General features: G+C 39.3%; 1 protein-coding gene across 9 annotated transcripts in view; it reads left to right on the plus strand.

Annotated features, from left to right (window-relative positions):
• adgrl3.1 (adhesion G protein-coupled receptor L3.1) overlaps window positions 1-26,504 on the plus strand; it is a 191,798-nt gene that overhangs the window by 129,550 nt on the left and 35,744 nt on the right. For 8 of the 9 annotated variants that reach the window (XM_041784845.1, XM_041784850.1, XM_041784852.1 and 5 more), the window contains 7 exons: window positions 4,241-4,654; window positions 8,631-8,734; window positions 9,737-9,922; window positions 11,359-11,397; window positions 19,139-19,322; window positions 25,859-25,981; window positions 26,204-26,409. In XM_041784845.1, the coding sequence (XP_041640779.1) occupies window positions 4,241-4,654; window positions 8,631-8,734; window positions 9,737-9,922; window positions 11,359-11,397; window positions 19,139-19,322; window positions 25,859-25,981; window positions 26,204-26,409 (1,256 nt within the window). The remainder of the gene's footprint in view (window positions 1-4,240; window positions 4,655-8,630; window positions 8,735-9,736; window positions 9,923-11,358; window positions 11,398-19,138; window positions 19,323-25,858; window positions 25,982-26,203; window positions 26,410-26,504) is intronic. The other variant, XM_041784848.1, reaches the window with a different exon arrangement.

Raw genomic sequence — 26,504 nt, forward strand, 5'->3', positions numbered from 1 at the left:
TTTTTGATAGTTTTAGATGACAAACTCATACCCCATTTTACTCCATAAAGGTCCTTGCTTTTCTCTTTGACCTGAATCAAGTGAGAAATCATTCTTATGTATTCTACACATCTTTTATGAATAAATTATTCATTTATTTATTTTTACTTTCACTAACAAGTGGTAAAGCACCATCTCACTCAGCTTGCAGCCTCCACAGTACAATTTCTTAGGGAATTGGACTCCATCATGATCATATTGCTACCACCGTTCCCATTTCTCTTTTATTGATCTGATGAATACAGATAAACCTGATAATCTTTGTACTGAGCCATCAACAGGTGTATGATCATATTTAATAGGCTGATTGGGATTTTAAAGCTTGAATATTATGAATCAAGTTGAGGAATACTAGTGTTACTTCTCTGGACACTGGTAACTACAAGCACGCTGAAAATGGTGGTTGACACACATGATATACATGCAGGCGTAGTTCAGCATTTACCACTTAGCTTCAGCTCTATGATATGTTAAGATTTATATGATTCAGCTGTTTGGCCTTCTAACACCATCAGTCATGTTGAAATTATTTTAATTTTGTTTATTTATAATTTTCTTAATCTCATCATTTCTTATTTTAAATTCTCATTTTATACACATATTACTATTTATTATTTCATTACTTATTTCTTCTATTGTTTATTTATATATTAATTTAAAGGAGAATTTACTTTGTTATAAATCAAAACATCTATATACTTTCAATGAGTTAAAGCTACTTATTTGAGTTTTGACATCACTATCATTCTTTTATTCAGCCGCGGCGTCATGGGCGGGCCTTATGGGCCTGTGTCCACCCACTTGTTCATTCAGCCCACCCTAAAAGATTTGGGGATGATGCACTTTGCTTGCTTATGCTTTTATATAATATAAATATTTAAATGCCATTTAAACCTAAAATACAGTTTCCTTTAAAAACATGCAGATTTATGATGTCAGGTGTGAAGTCATAACTAATCATATCAGGACATATTATGCTGCTTAAAGCTAGTGCAGGTACACTCATGTGCACACATGTCTCAGATCATCAGATGATCCATTAGGGACAGAGAGAAACACACATGTGAAGGTGAGGGATATAAGTCTCAGCTGGTTAAAGTCAGAAAACGTCAGAAAGTTTTAAAACCACCTCTTTTCACGACCAGTGAATCACACTGCACTTGCTGAGAGTCACATGCAATTTACATAACTGGATTAACGTTTCTTAATGACACGAGAAAAATGTCCAAACATATGAGGATAGCCACCTTTAGTGCTAAATGTGTGTGTCTGATCTGAATGTCTTTACATTTCCAAATCAAACTGACACCACCGTTCTCTGCTGTTTTCCCATTGGTGCGCTCTCCCTCTCCCTCTTGCTCTCTCTCCCCTTTTCGCTCATGCTTTCCAGGATCAAACTAAATAATAATTTACCCTTATCATCAAATAGGTAGAATTTCTAACAGAAGTCATAGAACAGTCATCTGAGAAAATATTTTTGCCTTTAGCTTAGCAGAAAAAAGAAATATATACACTACTTTATTAGCTACAAAACTGCATTCTTTACTAGCACCAATAATTCATGATTCAATAGATGTCACGTAAACAAGAGGCTGTCTCTATCATAGGTTAAAAGATTCAAAATCTCCAGCAATTTTTTAAAATAGTCTAGATCTAAGTCTAAATCTTGCAGCTTAAATCGCCTACTAGTTTAGGAGGATGTGAATCATGTGATTTGATTAAAATGCATGTCAGGTGTGAATGATTGTGTTCGAGATTACTGAGAGAAATAACTCGCAGGCTTCGTTTCATTTTTTTATTGCAAAAGAAAGCCAAGAAATCATAAATAAAAACATCTATCGTGAGCCAACTAATCCTCCTTTACTTCTTCTTTTACTAAAATTTACCGACTACGAGAATACAACACAATACAAATAACATATAAAGCTAAAAGTGGACAATTAACAGTAACTCATTACAGTCTGAGAGGAACATTCATATTTGTACAACCAAAGATACGAACTAATGTTAAATCTCGTGGTCTGCCATCTAGAGGGGTAAACCTGTGGAATACCGATGTGTAAAATTATTTTTTATATGAAGTTCAAAAGAGCATATTTCCTGTTCTATTTGGCCTGTTGACATCAAACAAAAGCGGGAAGAAATTTTAAAAATCACACTTCCACACTAAATGCTTGCAATGCGAAATGTAGCTTTGTTTTCATGCAATCATGTGACAAAAAATAGCTTATGATGAAATCACACCAGCATAACCCCTAAGGGTTAATACCACCCACTCTTCCAAACATGGTGATAGTTAATTAACTAGCTTCCACATCAATATAGTAGATAATGTAAGTGGGGAAGGTTTAAATAAGCTTCAGCTTCAGCCTACATCCTTTTGGTTACCTTGGTAATTCAATCATTTCACTCTGACCTTGTAAATTGTTTTGTTTTTGTTGTGAGTGTGAGTGTTCATTCATTCCTTCATTCATTCATCCAGCTTTATATGGATGGCACCTCTAGTTGTGTGGGTTTTTTTCTTTTTGTTTGCTTGCCTTCATGTGTACTTGGGGAAATCTACAGAGATTACTATGGTGTTTAGTGGCATCTTGGGCTGTGCAATTAATTACTGGTATTGTAATATCACAATAAACACACCACAAAGACCAAATTTATCCCAATTAATACAAAAATTTTCATGCAAACAAGCAATTATTTTGCACTCAGCATGTGTTGATGCTATCTGTGTAATTAGTGGTTGTAATGAGTAATAAGTTCAGTAGACATGCTTTCTTACAATTTTTTTGCAGCCAGATAAAGCTCAAGCTAGCTATCAGTGAGTCCCAGATTCATCTTTGCCAATTCAGTGGTGAAGAAATGCTTTCTGGATTCAGGAGAAACATGTTGCGCACAAAAGTGTTGGTAAAACATGAAAACAGCAGAGACATAGAATTATATCTTATGCGCACTCTTTCATAGTTTATTGAACTTCCCTAGGTAATTACAATATTGAAAAATCCTGATGCAAAAAGCTTTGGAAGCATTGTGCAAATTTTTATCAATGTTGTCATCACCTCACAAGTCAATTTCTATTTAGTGTGTTGTATTTTTTAAAAGAATAAAGAAGTGATCACCTTGATGTTTCTTTCTTTGTCAAAAGGGAAGCTTAAGCTTTAGAAAAATCTGACCTTTGTGTGGTATTGACTTTAATGACATTCAAAAGAGTTAATACAATATTTCAAAGGAAAGTGAGGAAAACTAAATTATTTCCTCCCTCCACAGTGTTGATTTGTTCCATGTGTGGCTGAAAGCAGCTGTCACGTAGATATAGTGAGACACACTGCTGTAGTATGTTCACAGCTGTAACACTTTACTAAAACGTGTGCGGCTCCTCTTCTCATCCTCATCCCCACCCTCTCCTCTCATCCTCCATTTCTGTCCCCTTAAGAGGGTCACTGTGAATAATTGAGCCTTCTTACAATAAAATATTGACAATAAAGAGTGTGTCATATGCATTTAAGTGACCTTCCTGCCTCTCGTGATGTCATTGCATCATGAATCATGCATGGTACTGAAAGAATGTGTTTTTTCTGCCAGGTTAGGCAGCAAGTGCCACTGCTGTGTGTATCAGTCCCTCGTGCAGGTTCAAAGGATGAAGGATTTGTTGGTCTTTCTAGGAGATTTTGCATTAATATATGATTGCAAATACTGAGCTGTTCTAGCCAAACATTTCTGTTGTTCTGTTTTACATATTGGTGACTCAACTGCTGTCCTGAAATTGGGAGCAACTGATAAAAAAGGAAAAAAACAAATCTGGCATATGACTAAGTTGACGATAGATGAAAGAGTAACATTGGGAAGTCATCAGAAACATGAGCTACTCCCTTGTCAAAGCAATTTAGAGCTGTGCAAATGAATGCCCGCAAATATGTTTGTGTCTGTCACTATAATATTATTTACGCTTGTAGGCCTTTGCTCACATCTCTCCATGCTTAAAAGACGAGGGTTTGCTTGATCATCGCTCTTTTAACTTTGTCGTCTTGGGAATTAATTTTGAACTCTTGTCCTGGCATGTTGAGGGAATAAAAACACAAACACTCCTGTCATGTTGGGACCTACAACTCTGCTCAACACAGTTTGGGTCCTGGCTATTAGTTGAAGAACTATGGCGCTGTGTTTTTGTGTGTCTAATCCTTCCTTCTTTGTCCTTTTTATTCAGACTATCGCCCACCTCCCATGATGCCTCCAAACAGAGGAGGGGGTTCAATTGGTGGTGGTGGTTCCTCCTCTTCATCTACCAGCCGCACCACCACCACTCGTTCTCCTCCCTACTACACCACCCCGCGGCCTCTTCTCACCACCTCCCCCGGCCAGCGTTATCGAACCACCACCACGGTTCGCCAGCCCATCCTGGTTCCTGCCGGGGGCTCGTCATCTGACACCAACCAGATCCCTGATACCAATCAGAAAGCTGGAGGACGCTCTCCTCCGGTTCTGGTTCCACCAGCTGCCCCACAGCCTCCCGTTCTGCCTCCTCAAGACTTCTGCAGTCCGAGGGTGACTGCAGACATATCATGGCCCCGGACACAACAAGGCCAGACAGCCAAGCAGCCGTGCCCTGTAGGAACTCTGGGTAAGAAAGCTGCATGGGTGGGTGTGTAACACATGGCCAGAATACTAAAGGGTTGGATTATGTTTGTGTAAAAGACAAAAGAACATCAAATGTTGAACACAACCAGCAAGTACAGCATCAGAAAGCAGAAATATTCCTTTATCATCACTTTCTTGTGTTAAAAGTATTACATTATAGGAGCTGACCTATATTTAATACACATGAAATACAATCAAGTAAAGTTGAAATAATTAAAGAACATGCAAGTTAGTTATTATACTTGAAATTATTTATTTTAAAGTCCCTGTTAAGTGAAACTCCAAAATGTGTGTCTTAGCACACTAGATATGTTGGAATAAGGTTGCTGTAAACATGTGAAAACATTGAGATCTATGTGTGAGTGGATTTTGGATTTAGACAAATTTGTTTACCTCTTTCTTCGGATGATTTAATTTGGGCAGGTAGAATATAGGGACCTACAATGTCAGCGGTCACTACAGGAAATTACACCACCCCCCTAACGCTACAATGACAAAATCATCAAGAGGCTCGTCTTATACAGTCTGTTGTTAGCTGATGTACCTTTATCTAAAGTAAGTCAGCTAAATGCTGTGTTTTTGGTCATTGTGAGGTAGATTTCTCAAATCTAATAGCCACTGTAGCCCACCGGTCATTAAAAGCACCATAACGGAGAGATCTGTGCCAGAAAACAGTAAATTTTGTCCCAGACTTCAGCATAAGGCCAGGGGGCAGGCTAATTGCTGGGGTGCTTGTATATTTTTCACTTGAACCAGACAGGAACAAGCATCTTACCTGCTGAAGGTGTGTTTTAATCCATATTCCACTTGTCTTCAGTCCTGGATGATTAAAAGAAGTGGACTGTGAATGGCTCCATACAAGCAGCCTCAGTTAAATCCCTCATGCCTGTTAGCATCATGAAGCTAAAGTCTAGTGAATTATCCAATGATTGGCACATACTACTCCTGCCAAGTCTGTCACAATAAAAGCTTCCAATGCTAATCATCATGGAAGACTTTTATTTTGGAGAGAAACATCAGAAAATTGAGTGTTCACAGTAGCAACTTAACAAGAAAGACATCTCATAAATGGAAGGGAGACATAACCTCCCATAACTCAGAAATGAGATATAAGGAATACCTAAAGAGTTACAGGAGGAGTAAATGAAACTGAGAACAGATAGATTATTCCTCTTCCATTTTTTAAAACTTGAGAAGATTGTTATTTTTCGTGAGTGGGTGTGTCTTTGGCTAATTCATCCAAAATGCCCACAGTGGCCTAGAGCAGATATTACTGCCGTATTTTTCATGATTTTGAATCTTAATTTTATAAACTTAGAGATGTGTTTCATGTCTGAAATTGGGCCTGGTGGTTCCCAATACAGTGGTCTGTCATACAACAAACCTGAAATACATATTTTTTAAAATCAATTTACAGGGACTTTAAAACTTATATTCAGACTACTTTGTTTATTTATTGTGTTAAAATTGAATTGAGTTTAAAACTAATGTCAAGAAGTTTTGCATGAATCTTGGCGTGCTTCCCACAGACAAATATTTTCCATATTTATTTATTTTTACTTTAGTGTTTCCTTTTTTTTTTTGTTTTTTGTTTTTGCTGATCTTCTCCAGTACATATTGATTTAGTGTTTTCTGACCAAAAATATTCTCTCTCCAGTTTAAATATTTGCTTCATTAAAGCCATAAATGAATGACTTCTCCCTTGTGGCTGCCATTACACGCATTCAAAATAGCAATAAGGAAATGGTTAAATTTAGAGTTGGTCGACTTTTATGCTTTTGTAGGTCAAGCCCATTTCAGACTAGGCGCGTGAGACCGTGTCTTGTAGTAACACAGCTTGGTTTTCATTTTGGCTTGCATGTTAACAAGTCAGGACTTAGACTGCCTGCACGGAAACCAATTCTCATGCACCTCATGTGTGAAGAATCTGTACCATTCTATCACCCCATTAAGGCGAGTCTTCTATTTTCTCCACAAGTCACGTGCATCTTTCGGCCAAAGTAGACTGGATAATAGTCAATGGACAGCCACTCTCCCTTTTTAACAGATACATGTATGTATACACATCAACAGAATATGTCACGGGGAAGAAATGCTCAAAATGACTTAACTTCTGGTTAGTGCTTTCCGGCCCATGTGTAATATCATTTCTGTAGGGAAACTCCCCTTGTTCATACAGAATGCTTTTATTCTCATTACAGAATCTTATTGGCTGTCAGATAAAGGCTATTAAAAGAAACCCTGCATATGAAGACATATTGACTTTGTTGAAATAACATTTATTTCTTTTATATGTATGTTGTTCATCTCATAGAATTGACTAATCTCTATCTACGTTACAATTACATCCTCCTTATTGCCATTTTTACCAAAAATTGCACTCAGATTTGAAATTCAAAAATTATGTGGGTGAAACTCCACAGGGAAGGGTATTGATGTCATATCTCTGCATTGTTGTTCTGCCTATGGAGTTTCCTCCTTAAAACCTTTTCCAAATTTAAACCAAAATGCATTTTTAGCAAAGAAGACATTGAGGAGGAAGTCATTGTAATGTAGATTGAGGTGATTACAGTCCAAAAGATTGTGGAGGGAGACCTATGCAGCCAGATGGCAGCACTATCCAGAATGTAATGCACAGAATTGGCAGCCAACATGTGAAACTGAGTTTTAAATTTTCTCCAAGATGTTAAACATGGTGTGTTTGTTTATACAAAATACATATAGAAGACACTAATGTTATTTTTAATGCAGTCCACATGTCAATTCTAGTCTGTTCTGTAACCAGCTAAAAACTCCCCACCAGGGCTTTGATTACTTTAACTATGATAGATAAATACATTTTTTAACTATCAAGAGATGTAAAAGTGACAGTGCACACTACAGGTGTAATTGCTTACAGAGGTCATGGTCAGGTTTGTACCTTGGTTTTTGGGGTCACTGTTTGGTACAGGTAAGGTACATCAGTAAAACAGGAACATAAAGCCCTAAATTTATAGTCATAGTTTCATTACTTTAAGGCTGACAGTAGGGTAGCTTACAGTTGTGTTATTGGGAGCTTCCGGTTTAATTGGTACAGCTTGTGGTGCATTAAACATGAGAAAGATGCAAAATAAAAAACAAAACTGAAATAAATAGTCTAATATCTTCAGAGAAGGCTTTTTAATGTATCATATTTACACTTTATGTAGTGTGCCGTGATGCCGTCATATAATTGTTAGTTAATGGCATATGAAAAGCTATACACAGATTTATCAAGGTAGAGAACACTGGCCAAACTTGTGCAAAATCATGACTTTTGTCTGTCAGTGAAGGACTGCAAAATAGCTCCTGTAAGCACAGGATGGGACACAGTAAAGGAGTCTAAGCAGAACGCCTAAATACGCACTTTTAGCCACTGTTCTCCACTTCTGTATGTCTGCATATGGCCTTTAAAATGTTTTAGCATCACTAAGGTTCTCGACCCTTTCTACTTTTACATCTAGACATTTAAAAAAAAAAAAAAAAGGGCGGAGAAGTTGGTGGGAGAAAGAAGCCAGCGGTCTCACCTCCCCTCTGCTGCTGCACCTGTGTCTAACTTTTCTTCGTTGAGTGTTTTTGCTTCTTCATCTTCTTTGTTGGATGTTTAAAAGTGGTTTTACAAACAGTTACAAGCATTACTGCTAGCTACATTGTTGGGTATTACTGTCATCTGCAATTGGTGTTTTCCTCCATTCAGACCAAAGACTGCAGAAAGAACTCAGACATATTCATGACAGTTCAGGATAAGTACAATTACGGTTATTCACACACCTGTGTGAACACATTAGCTTACATCACAATGAAGATTCCTCTACATTTCATCCCATCACACACAAACACTCACACAAACTGTTAAGTGAACCCCCGGCACCTCAAGGGTCTCTGTGTCTCCTGGTGAATGTCAGTACTGTCTCACCCTGTTTGTTTTGCTTGTCTCCCAGGCGTGGCCACATACGTGTGTGTAGCCCACGTGGGGTACTGGGATCCCCAAGGCCCCGACCTCAGCAATTGCACGTCACCCTGGGTCAACCACATCATGCAGAAAGTAAGTCCGAGTGCTGCTGCCGGCCTTTGTGGCTCCCACTGAGCCCTAGTCTAAGGTTGTGCGCTATGGATACAGTCCTAGAGCAACTTCTCATGCATGAAGACCCTCTGACCACAAGGGAAGATTTAGGCCATGCATCTATCTTCATTTGTTAGCCCTAACTCCTGTTTGAGATCCCAGGGATTATATACAGCTGAACGGGGATGGAAATGTCCAATCAGGTCACTCACTCACACTGTGCAGTGATCATAACAGGATAACAGGCATTATTATAAGCTCATTTGTGTACAGAGCAAAGCTTTGGCATGGAAAACATTATTATGTGTAGTTCCTCGAGATTAGTTCATTCTTCAGAAATCTGCCCAAGATTTTATAACTTCCTACAGTTTTAGTATGTGGTTTGTGTATTTTCACGAGACAAAGCTTCAAGGGTTTTCTTTATAAGATGAAACAGTGAAAAATAGTCCCTCAGGAGTGATTTGTCTATCTAGTTATTTTTTAGTGACAAGTTGCAGATTCCAAGACAGCAAAAATAATCAGGTCTTAGCATTGTTTTGCTCTTCCTCCTCATTATCCTTCACATACCTTGATTTTTCTACTTTCTCAACTCTTATTCTATCTGCATTTTACCTCTTGCTCTTCCTCTTTCCTTTAATTTTTCCAATCTGTCTTTTCTTTTTGTGCCTCCTTTTCGTTTTCCTCAAACTCTCCCACCACCTCTACCCTCCATCTCTTTCTTTCTTGTCTTATCTTGTGACCTGTTAGGATGTTTTAGTACTAATGATGTCTCATGATGTCTGGGTAATAATGTTGCTTGGGTTTAATATGTAGGTTGGGTTTTGATTTTGTTTAAGTTTTTCTACCTTTATATTTCTCTTGATGTCGTTTTGCTGTCTTTATCTGTTGTAAGCCATTGTTTTTAAATGTGCTGTACAAATAAAAATAGTCTTATTCTTATTATTATATTATTAAATGTTTTCCTCCCTCTCTTTCCTCTCCCAGCTCCGTTCCGGAGAGACCGCAGCGATCGTGGCTCGAGAGCTGGCAGAGCAGACCAAAGGGCTTCTGCGTCCTGGTGATGTGCCATCCACAGTGCGTGCTATGGCCCAGCTAGTTGAACTTCTGGATGTACAGCTGAGGAACCTCACCCCTGGGGGCAAGGATAGCGCTGCCCGCAGCCTGACTAAGGTACTGCAGCCAGTGACATTCGGGTCAACTTACAGTGAAAAGATATCCTTGTAAGAAGGAAAAAAATAACAGAAATTAAGAGAAAGACAGAGATTTATGAAGAGGAATTAGTCAGTGTTTTCATCTTAGACTCATTCTCCTGGGTTTAGTAAAAGCCTGTGAGTGCAGAGTTTGATGGAGAACCGTAGATGACACTGTAGACTTCCAGATGAAAAATAGCCGCTCTTAAACATTATTTTAACCCCTTTTGTATGTTTTTATTGTAGCAAGTTTTGCTCAGCTTTATGGGTGATAGCAAACTGCTTTTAGTCTTTGGCAGGATTCCTCAACTCTTTTTCAAATAAGGGCTGAAATTTAATAAAACTCTCCCTCACCCTGGGACTTATTCTCATTAAACATACAGTTCTTGAGATGAGAACAGGCTCGAGACAGGTTTTACGTCATAGCTCATTGTATAATAAATTTCAGCCTTTATGCTGTGAAGATGCTGTCGACAAGCAGGCTTGAGTGCCTATTTCAGGGTTACATTAATGGAAACTTGATCTTGAGTATACAACTGTTGTACTACTCAGGATTTTAGTTCTATACTTTGTTTATGTAGGTGTCCAATTAAAGTGAGTTAAACTACTGGAGAATGGCTGACTGGCTAGGTTGGCTGCCTAATAACTGACAGACTGGATGCTGGATGGTTTCGTGATTCTCTCTGCTGGGGTCAACAGGAATGGGTGGAGTTTAACATCCAGATTGACAGCTAGTGCCACCTCTTATTCAGTCAGTATACCTCTCCAGCTTCAGCCTCTCAGACACTGAGTCTACTTTATATTCCCTCTCCCTTTTCTGCCTCTTTGTGTCTCACTTTCACACTCTTTACATCTCCTCTGCTCCCCCTTTAAGTAATTCATTATCACATGTGCGGTGAATACATACTCAAGGCCGTGTAAGTGGAATCAATTAATCTGTGTTTTGCTGTTGACCAAATGGCCTGTTAAAGGTTGAATGTGTTGGGGAAAAAAAAGTCCTCCACAGAAGAGGAAAAAGCATTTCTCCTGATTTCAATAATGGCCCAATTATATAAGCCTAATAGAGTAATATGCCAGCTTGTTATGCAAATTTTTGTTAGGAAATTGAATATGACCAATCGCGCACGAGTGGCATTGTAATTAATGCCATCAATTAATGTGACAGTAGATGCAGAGAATGACTCAAAAGGAATTAACAAAACAGAGGAGATCATGGAAACAATCACATAATAAAAGGCGAAAGGAGAACTTGAATAAAAGAGGTTGGAAAATGATTATGAGAGAAGAATAAGAATATATAATGAGGTCTTTTATGCTATGTTGATGAAGTGAGTTTGTCTGCTTGCGTGCTCCAAAGTGTGTGAGTTTGATTGAGAGGTGTGATGTTGCTAACAGCTGAATTGTTTGGATTTGCAGCTTCAGAAGAGAGAGAGATCCTGCAGGTTTTTCACACAGGTATTTCTGCTTCCTGGTGTCAATGACTTTAACCATAATTTCGCTTTTTTTTTTTTTTTTTTTTTTTACTTTAAGCATGTAATTGCAAAGTCAAGTGTATGTTTGATTATTGTCCATATCTGTATGTAAAATAATAATTTGGTGCTGCTGCAGCTGTTTTTTGATTTTCATCTAAACCCTTTGAGGAGAACAGTCATAGATGATGGCTATTCCTGTCCTGAGATGAATTGTAATCACAAAGTTTTAGTCTCCTCAAAGGGTTTGCTGACATTCTTTTGTTTACTATCTGTCTTTTTTTAACATTCAAAATAAATAGTAATAATAAAAGGCCTGATCAATAGCAATAATAGCTCATCTATTTCACAGTTCTGTGTGCAGAATTGTAAACAGGCCTGTCTGCAACCAAATGACTTACAATCCATCTCCATTCAATGTAATGCCCTCTCTGCTGCTGTATGAGAAAAATAACTGAGTGTGATGGATATTCTGTTGCATATTGCTTGGTCACGGCCTTCTGTATATGCCAGCTTGTGATGGTGGCTCATTGTGCGTCGTCCTTGGTCTGCTTGTGTTGGTGTTTGCTCATGTGAACTACATGAGATCATCATTCAGGCATGTTTCTGGTCAGCTTAAACCAGTACATCATCAAAGGACCCCAGCTTCGTCATGTATGTAGTGTAGATGGACTGCAGAGTCTCTCTTTTTCTCTCTCTGCTTCGCCCCGACAAACACACACACACACATGCACACCCTTGATAGGCTAGCTCTTTTTCTCCTGATGCAGCCTTTTTTCCACTCTCCCCTGAAAAGTCTTAACGTCAGCACCAGTCAGCAATGTCACATCATAGAACATGGCTTAGGAATATATGCAAGCTGACACACAAACACATACCCACAATCTTAGACACGCACTTGTGCGTGCTACAAATATATTTTCAACAAAACCCCTTCACGTTTTGCCCAAAACATTCTGATGTGTCTTCTTAATCCAGCAGCAGAGATGCTTCAGCTAGTTACTGGTTTCAATCTAACTGTTACACTGCACACCTTTGGTAAGGCAGGGGGCTTGGAGTGATCGATTATATAATTAGCCTTAGTTATGTGAAACAAAATTATACCAACATTCCCCTCCTCAGCCAGACAGAAATGTGCATGATTAGGGATGTGGCGTGGCGCTGCCCTCTCCTCGTTAATTATCTACAGCACTAATTGTCAAGTGAGGAGAGTGGGCAGGAGGGTTTGGGCTGTTAATAGAGACAAAAAATAATTGAATTCTTTCTCTCCTTCTCTCTCTCTTTCACCCTCCCTCTCTCTTTTCGCCCCTCCTCCTCCTTTCTCACTTCGTTTGGGGAACTGGGGACTCGTTTCATGTATACTAAATTGGCAATTTATTCATGATGAAGTTGGTGATGGGGAGAGGCTTTGATGCTGTAGGGTTGGTTTGATGGAGGGAGGTTGAGTCTGCAAGGTAGAAACTGTGAAAGAGAGAAACAGAGGGAGGGCGGGAGGGATCAGAAATTAAACAGAGGGAGAGAGACGATTTTCTCAGAAATAGAAATGGAATGTGCAAGACAGAGAGAAACAATAAAGGGGGCAGCGAGGAGACAGTGATGCTCAATGACAATGTCTAATTTGCCCTCTATTTATGGATGGCAGGTCAGAACACGGCATGCTGTGAATTTAAAGCCTGATTTAGCTGCAAGCTCATCCTGTCAGGGAAGACAAACTCCGACAACAATTGACAGATAAGCCTGCTTCTCTGATGAAAACATTTTCAAAACATGCACTTTCTCTGAGTTCAACCAAGCGGGCAAAAGAGGAAAAAAAAGTCTTTCCTTTCTTCAACGCTCGCCCCTGTCCATATTTCTAACATCCCAACTCAGTCACTTCTCAATGCGTGTCCCAGTGTGCATGAGTATCAACATACTGTACATCCTCCATGCACATGTGCCTGCTCGTGTGCCTGGATGTAGCTGGGAGTAGTAGAACAGCCCAGCTCTAGTCTGTCTTCCCGCTGCTGTTTACGCTGGATTACCCAGACGCTTCAAAGCATCTCACTTCTGCCCCATTTACTGGAGCACGCATGTGTGCGTGCATGCACGATGTGGGTATGTGCACACAAATGTGCGTGCCTGCACTGTATTACATAGACACACACATACACACACTTAAATGACACCCTTATCTGTCTCTGCAGAGTCTCTCCCCTCTTTGAAGACCCCTAAAAAACCTGTCTCCATTTTAGCCCTCAAGTCCTCATACTTGTGCAGATAGAAATGTCACCATCGGCACAAGAGCTTACAGGCACACCCACACACCCAACTACCCACACGCAAACACATTTATTCCATCTCTGAGTTTCTGATGTGGAGATGTCTGGACCTCAAGGAAATCACACCCCTTCTTCCCCTTACCTATCTCCCTCTTCTCAAGATGCAATCTCAGAAGCAGCAAATTAACTTTCAATGAAAAAATTATACGAAATTGAAAATGTTAGATAATCAAAAGTTCAATAAAAAGCAATGAAAAGTTAAATGAGAGTACAAAAGGGGAGGGGGAGGGTGTTATCTGAATCACATCAAAGTGAAGGAGCAGGCCCACTAGCATGGGGGAATAGAAAGCAGTGCCACCACTGTCATATCTGTCGTGCCTACAGAGCATCCTCAACTCTGTCTCTTCGGCTACTGTAAAGCAAGTGGAGCAGAATGATGCACTGCAATGCTTCCCCTAGCCCCTTGTGCACAGTCTACACACACTTACACACACGCACAAATATTAATGCCAGTGCTCTTAAGAGCGCACATGCACACTATGCACATACCTGCACATTAAACAAATGCACCATCACAATGTATGTAAGCCTTGTATATGTCAGAGCATAAGGACTCATTTAGGCACACCCGATGCAGCACTAGACCACAGACAGAATCTTGTGATTTTCCTCTGTAGAAGCTGTCTTATTTTTAGTTTTTGCCATCCTTTATATCCGTCGTACTGGTGCTCAGAGTTATTTGACAAACCTACGGATGCTGAACATTCAAAATATCCAGCAGGGCAAGAAATGCTGCTAGTCAGACAGCCAAAAATCCATATTTCCCAAACAAGTTCCCTTTTTAAACTATAACCTAATGTACTCACAGAGTAGGCACAGTTTTCTTGTGCACTTGGGTTATAAAACACTGTAGCTTTACTACTCTAAGTTCATCTCAGAATGAAGTAGTTTAGACTTTCTCGACAAAAATGTTGGCTTAGCCTTTGGCTTTCATTCATAATTATTTTACAAATACAAGAAGTATTGTTTAAATTTCCAATCACAATTTATTTTTCTCACTAGAGAAATGTGTTCAAATTATTTTTTTTATCCAACCAATATTTAAAAAAGAAAAAAAAAAAATCAAATGCCAATTTAAAAAGACAAAAAGCAGCTAGACTCATTAAATAATTTTGCAGTTCTGCAGCTGCAACCAAATATTCATTTCAATTTTAATTAACAGGAAAACTATTTTCAAATTAATCACTTGTTTTTTTATAGTGAGATGTCTGGAAATAGTCAAAATGTTGCCAACACAATTTGCCAGAGTCAAAGCCATGTCTTCACATGGAATATTTGTTTCTCCCTACTAATAGGCTTCAAAAGAAATATACTTGATTTCAGTCATGTAACACAAGAAAAAACAGAAAATCTACACATTCAACAAACTGTTATAATAGCATATTTTCCTGTCTGAAAAATTTTTAACAACATAAACAAAAGACAACTTTTTTGATGGATGTATTGACTAATTGAGTTTAAAGTCCCTGCAAAGCAAAATCAGAAATTAACATGTGAACAGACTGAGAGCTATGTCTGAGTGAATTTTGGATGTAGACTATTTGAAAGTTTTTTTCCACTTTTGGGACTATTTACTCATTCATACAGGGCCTTCCATGTCACAACAATATTAAGCCTTCAGGGCGCCATCTTAATACAGTCTTTTGTGTAGCTAGCTAACTTTTCCCCCACTGGAAATTACAGGTCAGCCAAAAGTTGTTGTTTTTTGTTCATTGTAACCTGAATTTGCCCAGCTTACCAGCCACAGTGGCTGTCAGGTCATTAAAAGCAACATAATGGAGTGATTTGTGACAGAAAGCAATGTAAATTTAATCCCAGATGCCTGCCTCCACTGGCACAGAGACAGACAGCCATCATGTTAGGAGGACAGGCTATTTGCCGGGGTGGGTTTCTCGGTGTCTCAAACCCAGCACAGCAAGAGCATGAATCCGTTCCTTCTAAGAGTATGTTGTAACTGATATTTGGCTTGTCTTAGTCCTGAATGATTCTAAGAAGTAGGCTGTAGCTGTGTCACTCGCATAGCAGTGGCTATTCAATGATTTGCAAATTTCATAAACCCATTTTTTATTCACAATAGAACATAACCAACATAGTAGATGTGGACATCAGGAAAAATCTTATCTTATCTTGAATTTGATGGCTGCAACACATCTCAAAAAAGTAGAAGCCCTTCTTCTTTTATCAACAGTCTGTAAATGTCTGGGAAAGGAGAAGACCAGTTTCTGGAGTTTTTGAAGAGGAATGTTGTCCAATTCTAGTTGCTCAAGAGTCCTTGGTCTTCTTTGCCAGATTTTTCACTTTATGATGCACCAAATTTTATCTATTGGTGAAAGGTCTGGGCTGCAAGAAAGCTCGTTCAGCCCCCAGACTCTCCCATGCTGTCGTGCCATATATGGTATGTGGTTTAGCATTGTCTTGCTGAAATATGCAAGGCCTTCCTTCGAAGAGACATTGTCTGGATGTTCTAAAACAGCTTTATACTTTTCAGCATTGATAATGCCTTTCCAGATGTGTAAGCTGCCCACATATAGTCACTAATGCAACCCTGTATCATCAGAGATGTAGGCTTTTAAACTGTGAGCTGTTAACAAACAGGAAGGTCTCTTTCCTCTTCAGTTTGCAGGACTCCATATCTGTGTTTTCCAAAATAAATGACAAATCTTTATTCATCTGACCACATAACAGTTTTCCATTTTGCCTCAGCCCCTTTTACATGAGCTTTGCGCCTGAGCAGATGGCAGCATTACTGGATTGTATTTTTATATGGCCTCTTCTTTGGCTGATACAGATTTAACTTTCATGTATGGATGGCATGGTGAACTGTGTTAACAGACAATGATTTCTGGAAGTGTTCCTGAGCCCGTGCAGTGATTTCCAGTTTAGAAATCATGTCTGTTTTTAATGCAGTGCCACCTGAGGGCTCGAAGATCACAAGCACCTTCTCCAGATTATCTCAATCTTTAGGCGATATTATGTACTGTAGATATTCATACAGGATATTCAGAGTTTTGCAGTGTTATGTTAAAAAACATTTTTCTAAAAATGTTCCAGTCTTTAGACACATTTTTACAGATAGATGTTTCTCTGCCAATCTTTACTTCTAAGAGACTCTGTCTCTCTAAAATGCTCTTTCTATACCCATTCATGTTACCAAGCTGTTAACAATATAATTAGTTGCAAAATGCTCCTGAGGCTGTTTTTCACCCCATTTATTTTCCAACTTTTTTTTTGCCCTGTCCCTACTTTTTTGAGATGTTGCTGCCATCAAATGCAAAATTAGCTTATACTGATATGATGTTTATGTTGTATTGTGAACAGAATATGGGTTTATAAGATTTGCAAATCATTGCATTCTGTTTTCAATTTTTGTTTTACCCAGCACCCCACATTTTTTGGAATCAGTTATGCACTTAGAGGTGTTTTTCATTTCTGAAATTTGGCTCGGTGGTTAATTACACAGCCTTCCGTAATGCAACAAACCTGAAATACATATTTTTTATTGCTTTACAGAGACTTCTCTGGTATGATACCTAACCAGATATGTTTTGCAGCCTGGGACTTTCTGTGTTACCAGATTCCACTACAGTGTAATATGATGGACACTATTTAAAAAATGCACACAGCCAAAATGATTAAATCATCTGTAATTGTTTAAATAAGTATGGAGGTGTATCGTTTTCTGTCACGGTAAACAAAATGATACAGAAATTTGCAAGTGTACAGTATGTGTATGCATGTGTGTGCTTCATATCCATCCTAGCTTCTTCTGGTTGTTTGCTGAAGCAGTGGATTAATTAGTTTTTGTTTACATGTAGCCCTCCCAAACTCATTCGATATGCATCTGAGCTAATTAGCTGCTAGCTCTAAAAGAGGACATAATATTATTATATTAGCTATTTGGCTAAGCATCCATTTCATGTGTGATATACTGTATTTCTACAGAAATCACAGCCCTAAAAATAAACAGGTAGGATTAGCTCTTGCTCCAGAGGCCAATTGCACGTTTTGTTACACATGCAATCAACACTTCCATGAGTCATCATACGGCGTTTCTCTATCTAGGACGCTTTCTTGCCTAACCGATACATGCATACACACAAACACAGTCTTTACTTCTAGTTGTGCTTCTGTTGTTGTCTTCCCTCCTCTCTCCTGCTCTATCTCCCCTCTAACCCTGAGTAAAAGGGAGCAGGAAGAAAGTCAAATGGTAGAAGTTTGAACGCCAAAAACAACGGATGTCTCTCTCTCTTCCTCCTTGCCCTTGCAATTCCTCGCTGGAAACCCCCTTTGCTTGGCACATGCATTTCTTTTTTTCCTCTCTTTCATCCACCTCCCTCAAGAGAGAGGTGAAGCACACAGTGAAAGGGAAAAATGCGAGGGATGGGAGCGTGTTTTTAGAAAAAGGGTGGTTTACAGCCAGAGCCAGAGAAAGAGAAAATAAAGAGACAGAAAGGAGTGTGAGATGTGTGTGTTTGATAGCACCTGTATTCGCTTTTCCGCCTCCCTTGTTCCCAGCGGATGCCTGTCACCGTGGACTCACTGGACTGTTTTATCGCTCTCCCATGGCTCTCCCCTTCTTCTCCCCCTCTTTCTTCCCCGGCTCTCTCTTTCTCTCTCTCTGTTTCTTTATCTCTCCCAGGGTCTTTTAAAAGATGTCTGTGTGTGTGTGTGTGTAGTGTTCATGACTGAAAATGAGAAGGTGAATTCTTAGGAGCATAAAGGAATGTGAGCTGGAGACAAAATAAGGATTGTTTCACGGAGAACATTTGGTCTATATGAGCCAACTCTTCTGGTAATATTTTTGGATTCAGAAGTGTTCTGCATGGCTGGATGTGACCCAGCAGACATTATCTGATAAAACTCTAATTTCTTCTCAATCCCTCTAGCACAAGTTTTCCAACTTAAGATAAGACTGTTGCTTTTAAAAAAAAAAAAAATGAACCAGGTTTGAGGGTGTAGACACTCTGTGATTGCAATCAGCTAATTAGCTTAGCTTTTCCTTTTTTTAAAGAACATCTGTGATGGATTCTTTATCAAAACATAGTGTTTAAAGAGAGAATTTTGAGCAAAAAGGGTAGTAATGAACCTTTTAAGCTAAAAGTTTGGAAATACACTTTTATTTTACCGCTTCTGTGTTTTTTGCCTTTGTTATGTCTGCACGGGAATGCCCCATTTGCATCGCTAACATTATTTGTTGTCATGATTTATCAAAATGATAAATGGAAGCCACTGCATTCTCAGTGTTGCATCCCACTGACTGCTGTCTGCAGTAGTAATGGTATAGCGATGTTATTTGCACTATGAATGGATTTGCATTAATTTTCATATTAGCATTATTGACTGAGAGTGATAAAAGTGTTAGTGCTGTCTTCCTCCATGTGACCCCCATGTCTCTGCTGCTAACCCCAGGCTATGGTGGAGACTGTGAATAATTTGCTGCAGCCACGAGCCCAGGCAGCTTGGAGAGAGCTGCCCACCAGCGAGCAGCAGCACTCGGCCACTCTGCTCCTCGACACCGTGGAAACAGGCGCTTTTATGTTAGCTGACAACCTCCTCAAGACTGACACTGTGCAGGAGACCACTGACAACATCCGTGAGTACTTTTTTTTTTGTTTTTAACATCCTTTCCTCCAAACTCAGCTGGACCTTAAATCTGTGAAGGAGTGTGTTGAGATGCCCTCTGGCAAGGCACTTAACCTCCATCCGCTCAAGTGAAGCTACACGGTGACCAAGTATTGATGGTGAAGTCTGCACCAAGCAGATGTTGAACTGTAGGATTTAAAGAGTGGTTAGGCTCTGTATGTTTTGTTGATCTCACTGTAGTGTGGTGCAATAGGAGTCCCACAATATTGACAGGAATTTAGTTCTTAGATTTCTCTGTTTTCATTTTTTAAGCCTTGTAAGACCATCAGCAGCATCAGGCCTTTTTAAAGATCTAAGAATATGATGTAAGATCATTGTAAGAGGCAACACTGACAGCGGGCATCACGGACCCATTGGCCTTAGATCTATGTTTTATAGTACAAATGAGAAACAAACTGAACAATCCAACTTCAAACGTGTCAAAAAAGCAGCATTCTTCATGTGTGCAATGAGACACAAGGCTGAAGTTTTGTACTGTATGTAAGAATGAGCATTGTTAGACATCAGTGAGGGTAGACCAGGAAAATGATAAATATCTTTGCTTGGACAGTGAATAGCGGAAAAAATGCGAGAGTAGTTTGTTTTCCTTTTTGCATTTTGAATCTAAACTGTAAAGTAAAAGCAGTAGAGCCCTAGGTATGGTGGGGGTTCCGACCCTCATCAGGTGCTGCTATGGGTGTTGGGTAAACATGAGGGGGAAAAATATAAATAAGTCAGCTAATAAAATTTCTGGCAATTACATTTTAAAATGTCTTAGTAGATAACACTTCGTTTTGAAATCTTCAATTTAAAAATAACTCACACCACTCTTAATTATGAATGACAAGAAGTAAAGAATATTACAGAAAACTGTGGACTATGTCTATTCCTATTGTTAAGGAGAAAATAGAAATGTTGCAGTCTTGGAACCTACCCTCTGATAGATGCTCTGTGCCATCTGGACCATTTTCTCCTTACTTCCTTTGAAGCAAGTGGTTTGTGTTAAATGACTTCCAGGCAATATTTCTTTTTCCTTGTGGCGTTAGCATCACAATGTTAGCTGATGTGTTTTTTTTTATCCCCAGAGTCACGTCATTCACTTGATAAGTCTTGGTTTCACAGTGGAGTTTAAGTGACTAAAGCAGCCACATGGGTGCCACGAGCCTGTAAAATTAACTAATTTTTGTGTGATTTTCTCCCAATTAAATTGGCGGAAATAACATCAGCATGATGCCAGTGTCAGTTCTCATCTTAAGAGTTTGGTTTGATCCTTTCTTATGCTTTTCAAGCACTGCTGGAATCTAACACCTTTTAGGCATTTCATTTGTGGCTCAACTTTACATGTTTGATTTATGGATTTATAACTGGACTTTTATTCCTTTATCTGTTTATAATGATAAATAAACCATCATAAGAATATTGCTGAGGGAAGCTGGTTTGTTCCAACTATTTGTTGTTGTCAACATTAAATGGTTAACCTGTGTAGACCAGGGTCTGCTGATACGTTATTGGTCAGCTGGACTACAAATGGAAGCCAGAAGACTTAACGAAGTCAAAACCATGATCTCTGAGTTTACATCTCTAAGAAGAATCTGTAAGCAGAGATTACAAACTATGTTATGAGAAAAATAATTTATAGTAATGAATGTTTCAAAAGAGATTAAAAAATGTTTTAAAGAAGAAAAATGTTAGTTTTTACTATTACTGCTATTATTGTTAAAATTAAGAGACTGTTTACTAAACAAAGACTAAATGAAATGAATGGATAGCAACATCAACTGTTGATAAGCATAAGAAAACATTTGTGCCATCATAAAGTATAAAATATATTAAGAGAAGCTTTAAGATAGGGCTAAACAAGCATCCATTAAAGTAAATGTTACGGTATTATATAAAAGGAAATATATGTAACTTCTTTGGTATCATATAAGATGAAATTCAAAACAGAATAATACTTGTAAAACTTGGTAAAATGACATGTTTGTGTGTATTTCAAATGTATTTAAGTTCTTAAAGGATCAAACTCCTAATGTGCCAAGTTGCAGGTCTTCGTTTTTGCAGCATTGGCTTTGACAAAAGTTACAGCTTCTATAAAAAAGTATTCACCCTCTTGGGTGTTTTATTGATTTTGTAAATCAATCATGTCAGTATAATTTGGCTTTGATGTCCAAGTGAAAATGTAATTCTACAAAGTAATGTCAAGAAAGTGAAATATGTAATGTAAAATAAGCTACATAAATATTCAGCCCCTTTAAGTTAGTAATTAGTAGAAGCACCTTTGGCTGCAATCACAGTACTGAGTCTATGCGGATAGATCTCGATTGGGCTTGCACATCTTTCCTAAGCTGTAGTTCTCTTGCAGACTGGGGAGATTGTCCTCCAGGCTTGCCCATATTTTGCCACATTAATTTTTGCCATCTACCTTTACAAGCCCTCAAGGGACAGCTGCCGAGAAGCATCCCCACAGCATGATGCTACCACCATTGTGCTTCACGGTGGGGATGGTGGGTTTATGGTGATTTGCAGTGTGTGGTGTCTGCCAAACATAAAATCTAGTCTGATGACCTAAAGGCACCACTTTGGTCTCATCAGACCAAAGAACTGTCTTCCACTTGACCATGGAAGACTCCATGGTCTCCTATTTGAGTTTTCCTTAGCATGCCACTCTCCCATAAAGCTTTGACTGGTGAAGAACCCAGGCAGCAGCTGTTGTATTCAGAGTCTCTCCCATCTAAGCTGCAGAAGCTTGTAACTCCGTCAGAGTAGTCATATGTGTCTTGGTGGTCTCTCTCACTAGTCTCCTTCTTGGACGGTCATTCAGTTTGTCAGGATTTCCTGATCTAGGCACAATTACACGTGCCATATTCCTTTCATTTCTTGATGATGGATTTAATTGAACTCTGGAGTGTTCAGTGCCTTGGAATTTATTTTTATCCACCCCCAATTAATACTTTTCAGTAACCTATTCTCTGAGTTGCTTGGAGAGTTGGTTTGCCTTCATGGTGTAATGGTAGCAAGGAATACTGATTAACCAGAGACAGGACCATCCAGACACAGGTGTCTTTATCCTACAATTACTTGAGACACTTTTACTGCACTCAGGTGATCCCCATTTCATTACTTGTAAGACTAGCATGAATTGGCTGGACATCTGCTGAACTAGGTCAATCACTCTAATTGAGGTCAATATTTATGCAGTCACTTATTTTTTACCGTATGTATTTTTGTTTAATTGACATTTCTTTGCAGAAATTTCTTTTCACTTTAAAATTAAAGGGTTTTTTGTAGTTTTTTTGTCCAAAAAGCCTAATTATATTGACCATGATTGATTTATAAAATCAATAAAAGGGTAAACTATCCAAGGGGCTGAATACTTTCTATAGGTTTTTTTTTCTAACAGGCTAGCTCTAAAGTTTAACCATTCAATCATGGTTAAGTATTTGTTACATTACACAACAGAAGCTCAAAGAGGTGTCAAAAAACCACACTCTGGTCATTTTCATCTGATTAAAATGGAAATGGAAAGGTGATGAAAAGAAATAACTGCTCATTTAGCATGTTTGCAGCTTGTAGCATTGTTTGTGAACAGGAGGGCAAAATAAGCACTACAATGACTTCCTGTTTATCAGCATGCTGTGATAAAGACTGGCAAGAGTGAATTTGACTTAATACAATAACATAACCTTGGGAATCTGAGGGGCTGTGTTGAGCGATTTCACCACTCTCAGAATAAAACAAAGCCTGTGGCTTGTTGACAGCACACAGGCTTGATCTTTATTCTTAATATAATAACCATAACTCCTATTGTTATGATGCTTAAAGTATCAATTACAAGGTAGGTGCAATTATTATTTTTTGAAAAGATCAAAGCTTTGCACCTTAACAACCTTGTGGCTCTATAAAGAAAATAACTCAAACAAAGAAACGAAAAAGTCACAAGCCCAGCACCTCGTCTAGATTGTAAGCATTCACAGTGCAAGGATTTTTAGAGGCCTTTTCTATTATGCATATTAGGCTTGTACAGCTGTCAAATAGAGGTCATGATGAAGAGGTCCAGGTTGTTGTGAGAGAGATTTTGACCGGTCAAATCCTCAGAGACTCACCCTTGTCTGTAAGAAAATGCTGGGAAAAGAAGCGGCCTTGAGGCTTCTAAAAGCAGAGCTGAATCGCTTGCCAGAGACAATAATTTTTATTTATTTATTTTTCCCTTATTTTTTCCTCCCTCCACTTGTAGGCGGAATTGACAAAGCAGAACAAAGCTAGTTATTATGGCGTTGTGCACATCACTTTCCTCTCGTCTCCCACTTCCCCCTCCTTCCATCATCTCTCCTCTCATCTTCTCGCACTGATCCCCTCATCACTGGGCCGTGGAATAAGGCAGAAACACTGTAGAGAGAAAAACCACTTTGCTTTTCATGCCTTTAGACGATGATACATCTGTGAGCCGACGTTTCATATGAGCCCAGACCAGCAAGCTGCACTCACTAATGTTTCCTTTGATTATACTCCTGTTTACTCCCCTTTTCATTTGATATTTCAAAATTTCCTGCACATGATATCTTCCCAGGATTCACTTATAAGCCAGAGATGAAAAGTGGTGGTGGAGGAGGAGCAGGAGAAGAAGAAGACTGAATGAGTGCGTGCTTGAGGCTGATGGTGGTGGTGGAATGTCATATTATGCTCTGAGGGGTTTCTTTTGCTCACTTTCACATCAGTACGCAATGAAATCACAGTTATTTAAGACGCCCGACATGGAGATAACGGTTCAATTTTTTTTTCTTATCAGACAGGTTCCACTAAGCCAGTCAGCATGACTTGCACTATTCTCATTTGAGCTTAAATAAAAATGTCGATTTCTTGCAAGTTCCATCCTACACGTTTTCACCTTACATAATTTAAGACTCATATCTTGTCAAATTTTCTTCTCCCCTTCTTAACAAACCTCATGAATACGGTTACGTAAACAGCGATCGAGATGTAGGCTACCACATTTCTGAAGAACTTAAAGGAGGAAATTATCTTTTTGTGGAAATTTTTTGTCTCTGCTTTCCTCTCCTTTCTGTGCCGTTAATCTTCCCTCCCAGCTAATCCAGTGGGCAGATCCACCATGATTATCTCTTCCTTTTATTCATAACCGGCCCTATACCGCCTCTCATCTCTTTTTTTTCCTCCCTTTTTTTTCTTCTTCCATCCTCACTTCCCTCTCTACTTTCTTCATTGCACTTTTTAAGACCCCCTGTTGTCCTTCAGAGGTTAGAGAGTGATAGGAATAAATGATTGGAATGATCCGTCTTTAAGAAGTGGCTGCAGCTACAGTAGGTAATATTATTGTGTTAGATTGTGTTCGCAACTTTGTATAGCAGATGAATAAACAGTGTTATTGTTAGAAGCAAAACAGTGATTTGAAGGATAACAGCATGCTTGTGTGATAACGATAATGAACAAGTGTGTTTCTAAGGAGGAGGATTGTCATGACAAGGATGCTTTAATTAGATTAGACTCAGCATGTTCTGATATCCTGTCGCTGCGTGGGTGTAGATGTGTGCGCACATGCATGTGCGTGCGTGTGGGTGGGTCAGTGTCTTATTTTGTGTTTGCACACAGCCTTGACGTTTATTTTGGCTCTGGAGCAAGTCAGGAACACTTAAGCAGTGTTTCTCTTCCCTTATGCCAGTATTTGCATATTATCAGCGTCTGTGTTTATGTCTGCCGGCCTCACTCTGCCTCCATTTCCTCCTCCAGACCTCAGTATCGCTCGCCTTTGTGCCCTATCTATTGTACTCAGTAAGAGAACATGGTCTTCCTTCCACCTATCGCCACTCTAGCCCTTTCCTCTCACCGTATCTACTTGTTTCCCATCTTCCATCCATTCTACTCCTCTGACTGCCCACTTTATTTTTCTCTCTTTTTTTTATTTTACCTATTTTGAAACGCTTCTCCTCGACCTCCTCAACTTCCTTTCCTTTCACCCTCTTCTCCCACTCCACCTCCTCCTCCACTCTCATTTCCATCCGAGAATGTCCTTGTGTTGTTTATTTGATCAGGGAGCTGTTTTCTCCATGAAAGCAGTGTCTAAATCACTGAATCGCTCGGAAGCTGCAGATAGCGATACACCAAAGGTATAATTAGTCCTTAATTAGAAACTTTATCTAATACATTACACGGCCGTAATCGGGGATGAGCTAACGAACCTGGATGGTGAAAATTAGATTCCCACAATACAAGAGAGAGCGGATTATCTACCTCCATGTGTTGGACCGGTTGCCTGGAGACATGGTTGCCTTTTTTAGTATAAAAATCCAAGTTATTTCACTTTGATGCATGTCAGCTTTTCATTTTCTTTGTTAAGAGGAAGCTAGAAACTGCTGCAGGATTCATGCCCCTGTTCTGCTGCAAAGCACTTACCGAGAAAACACGGTTATTACAAGAGGCTGCAAAACAAAGCTGATGCAACGGGCTGTGCTAAGACTTGACATTAGGCTGTGTGTGTCTGTGTGTGTGTTCCAGAGCTGGAAGTGGCCAGGCTGAGCACGGATGGGAACCTAGCCGACCTGACATTCCCTCAGTCAGAACTACACGGAAACTCCATCCAGCTGTCAGCCAGCACTCTCAAACAGCACGGCAGAAACGGTAGAAGAGAAATCTCACACTCTCTCTCTCCCTCTCACTCTGTATGACATGTACAACCCTCCCTCTCTCTCTCTCTCTCTCTCTCTCTCACTCTCTCTCTCTCTAACCCACTTGCAATCCTTCTCCATCTCTCTCCCATCCTTTATCTATTTCTGTCATCATTGTTTAATACAGCAATTATCAAGCACACCCTTATTCCTACTCTCCTGTGTCTTCTTCCAGGTGAGATCAGGATGGCCTTTGTCCTGTATAGGAACTTGGGTTCCTACCTGTCCACAGAGAATGCAAGCGTCAGACTGAGCAGCGAGGCAGTCTACCCTAATTACTCTGTGATCGTCAATTCCCCGGTCATCACAGCATCCATTAACAAAGAGAGCAATAAGGTCTACCTGTCTGAACCTGTGGTCTTCACTGTCAAACACCTGCAGGTAAGAGAGGCGCAAGGGGATGACTTCTTTTATACAAACATTGAAAAATAATTTGTAGTGATATAATGAGGCAAAAATAGAGGCTTAAGGCTGAT

The sequence above is a fragment of the Cheilinus undulatus genome, linkage group 4 (genome assembly GCF_018320785.1).
Source record: "Cheilinus undulatus linkage group 4, ASM1832078v1, whole genome shotgun sequence".
In the NCBI taxonomy this organism is placed as follows: domain Eukaryota; kingdom Metazoa; phylum Chordata; class Actinopteri; order Labriformes; family Labridae; genus Cheilinus; species Cheilinus undulatus.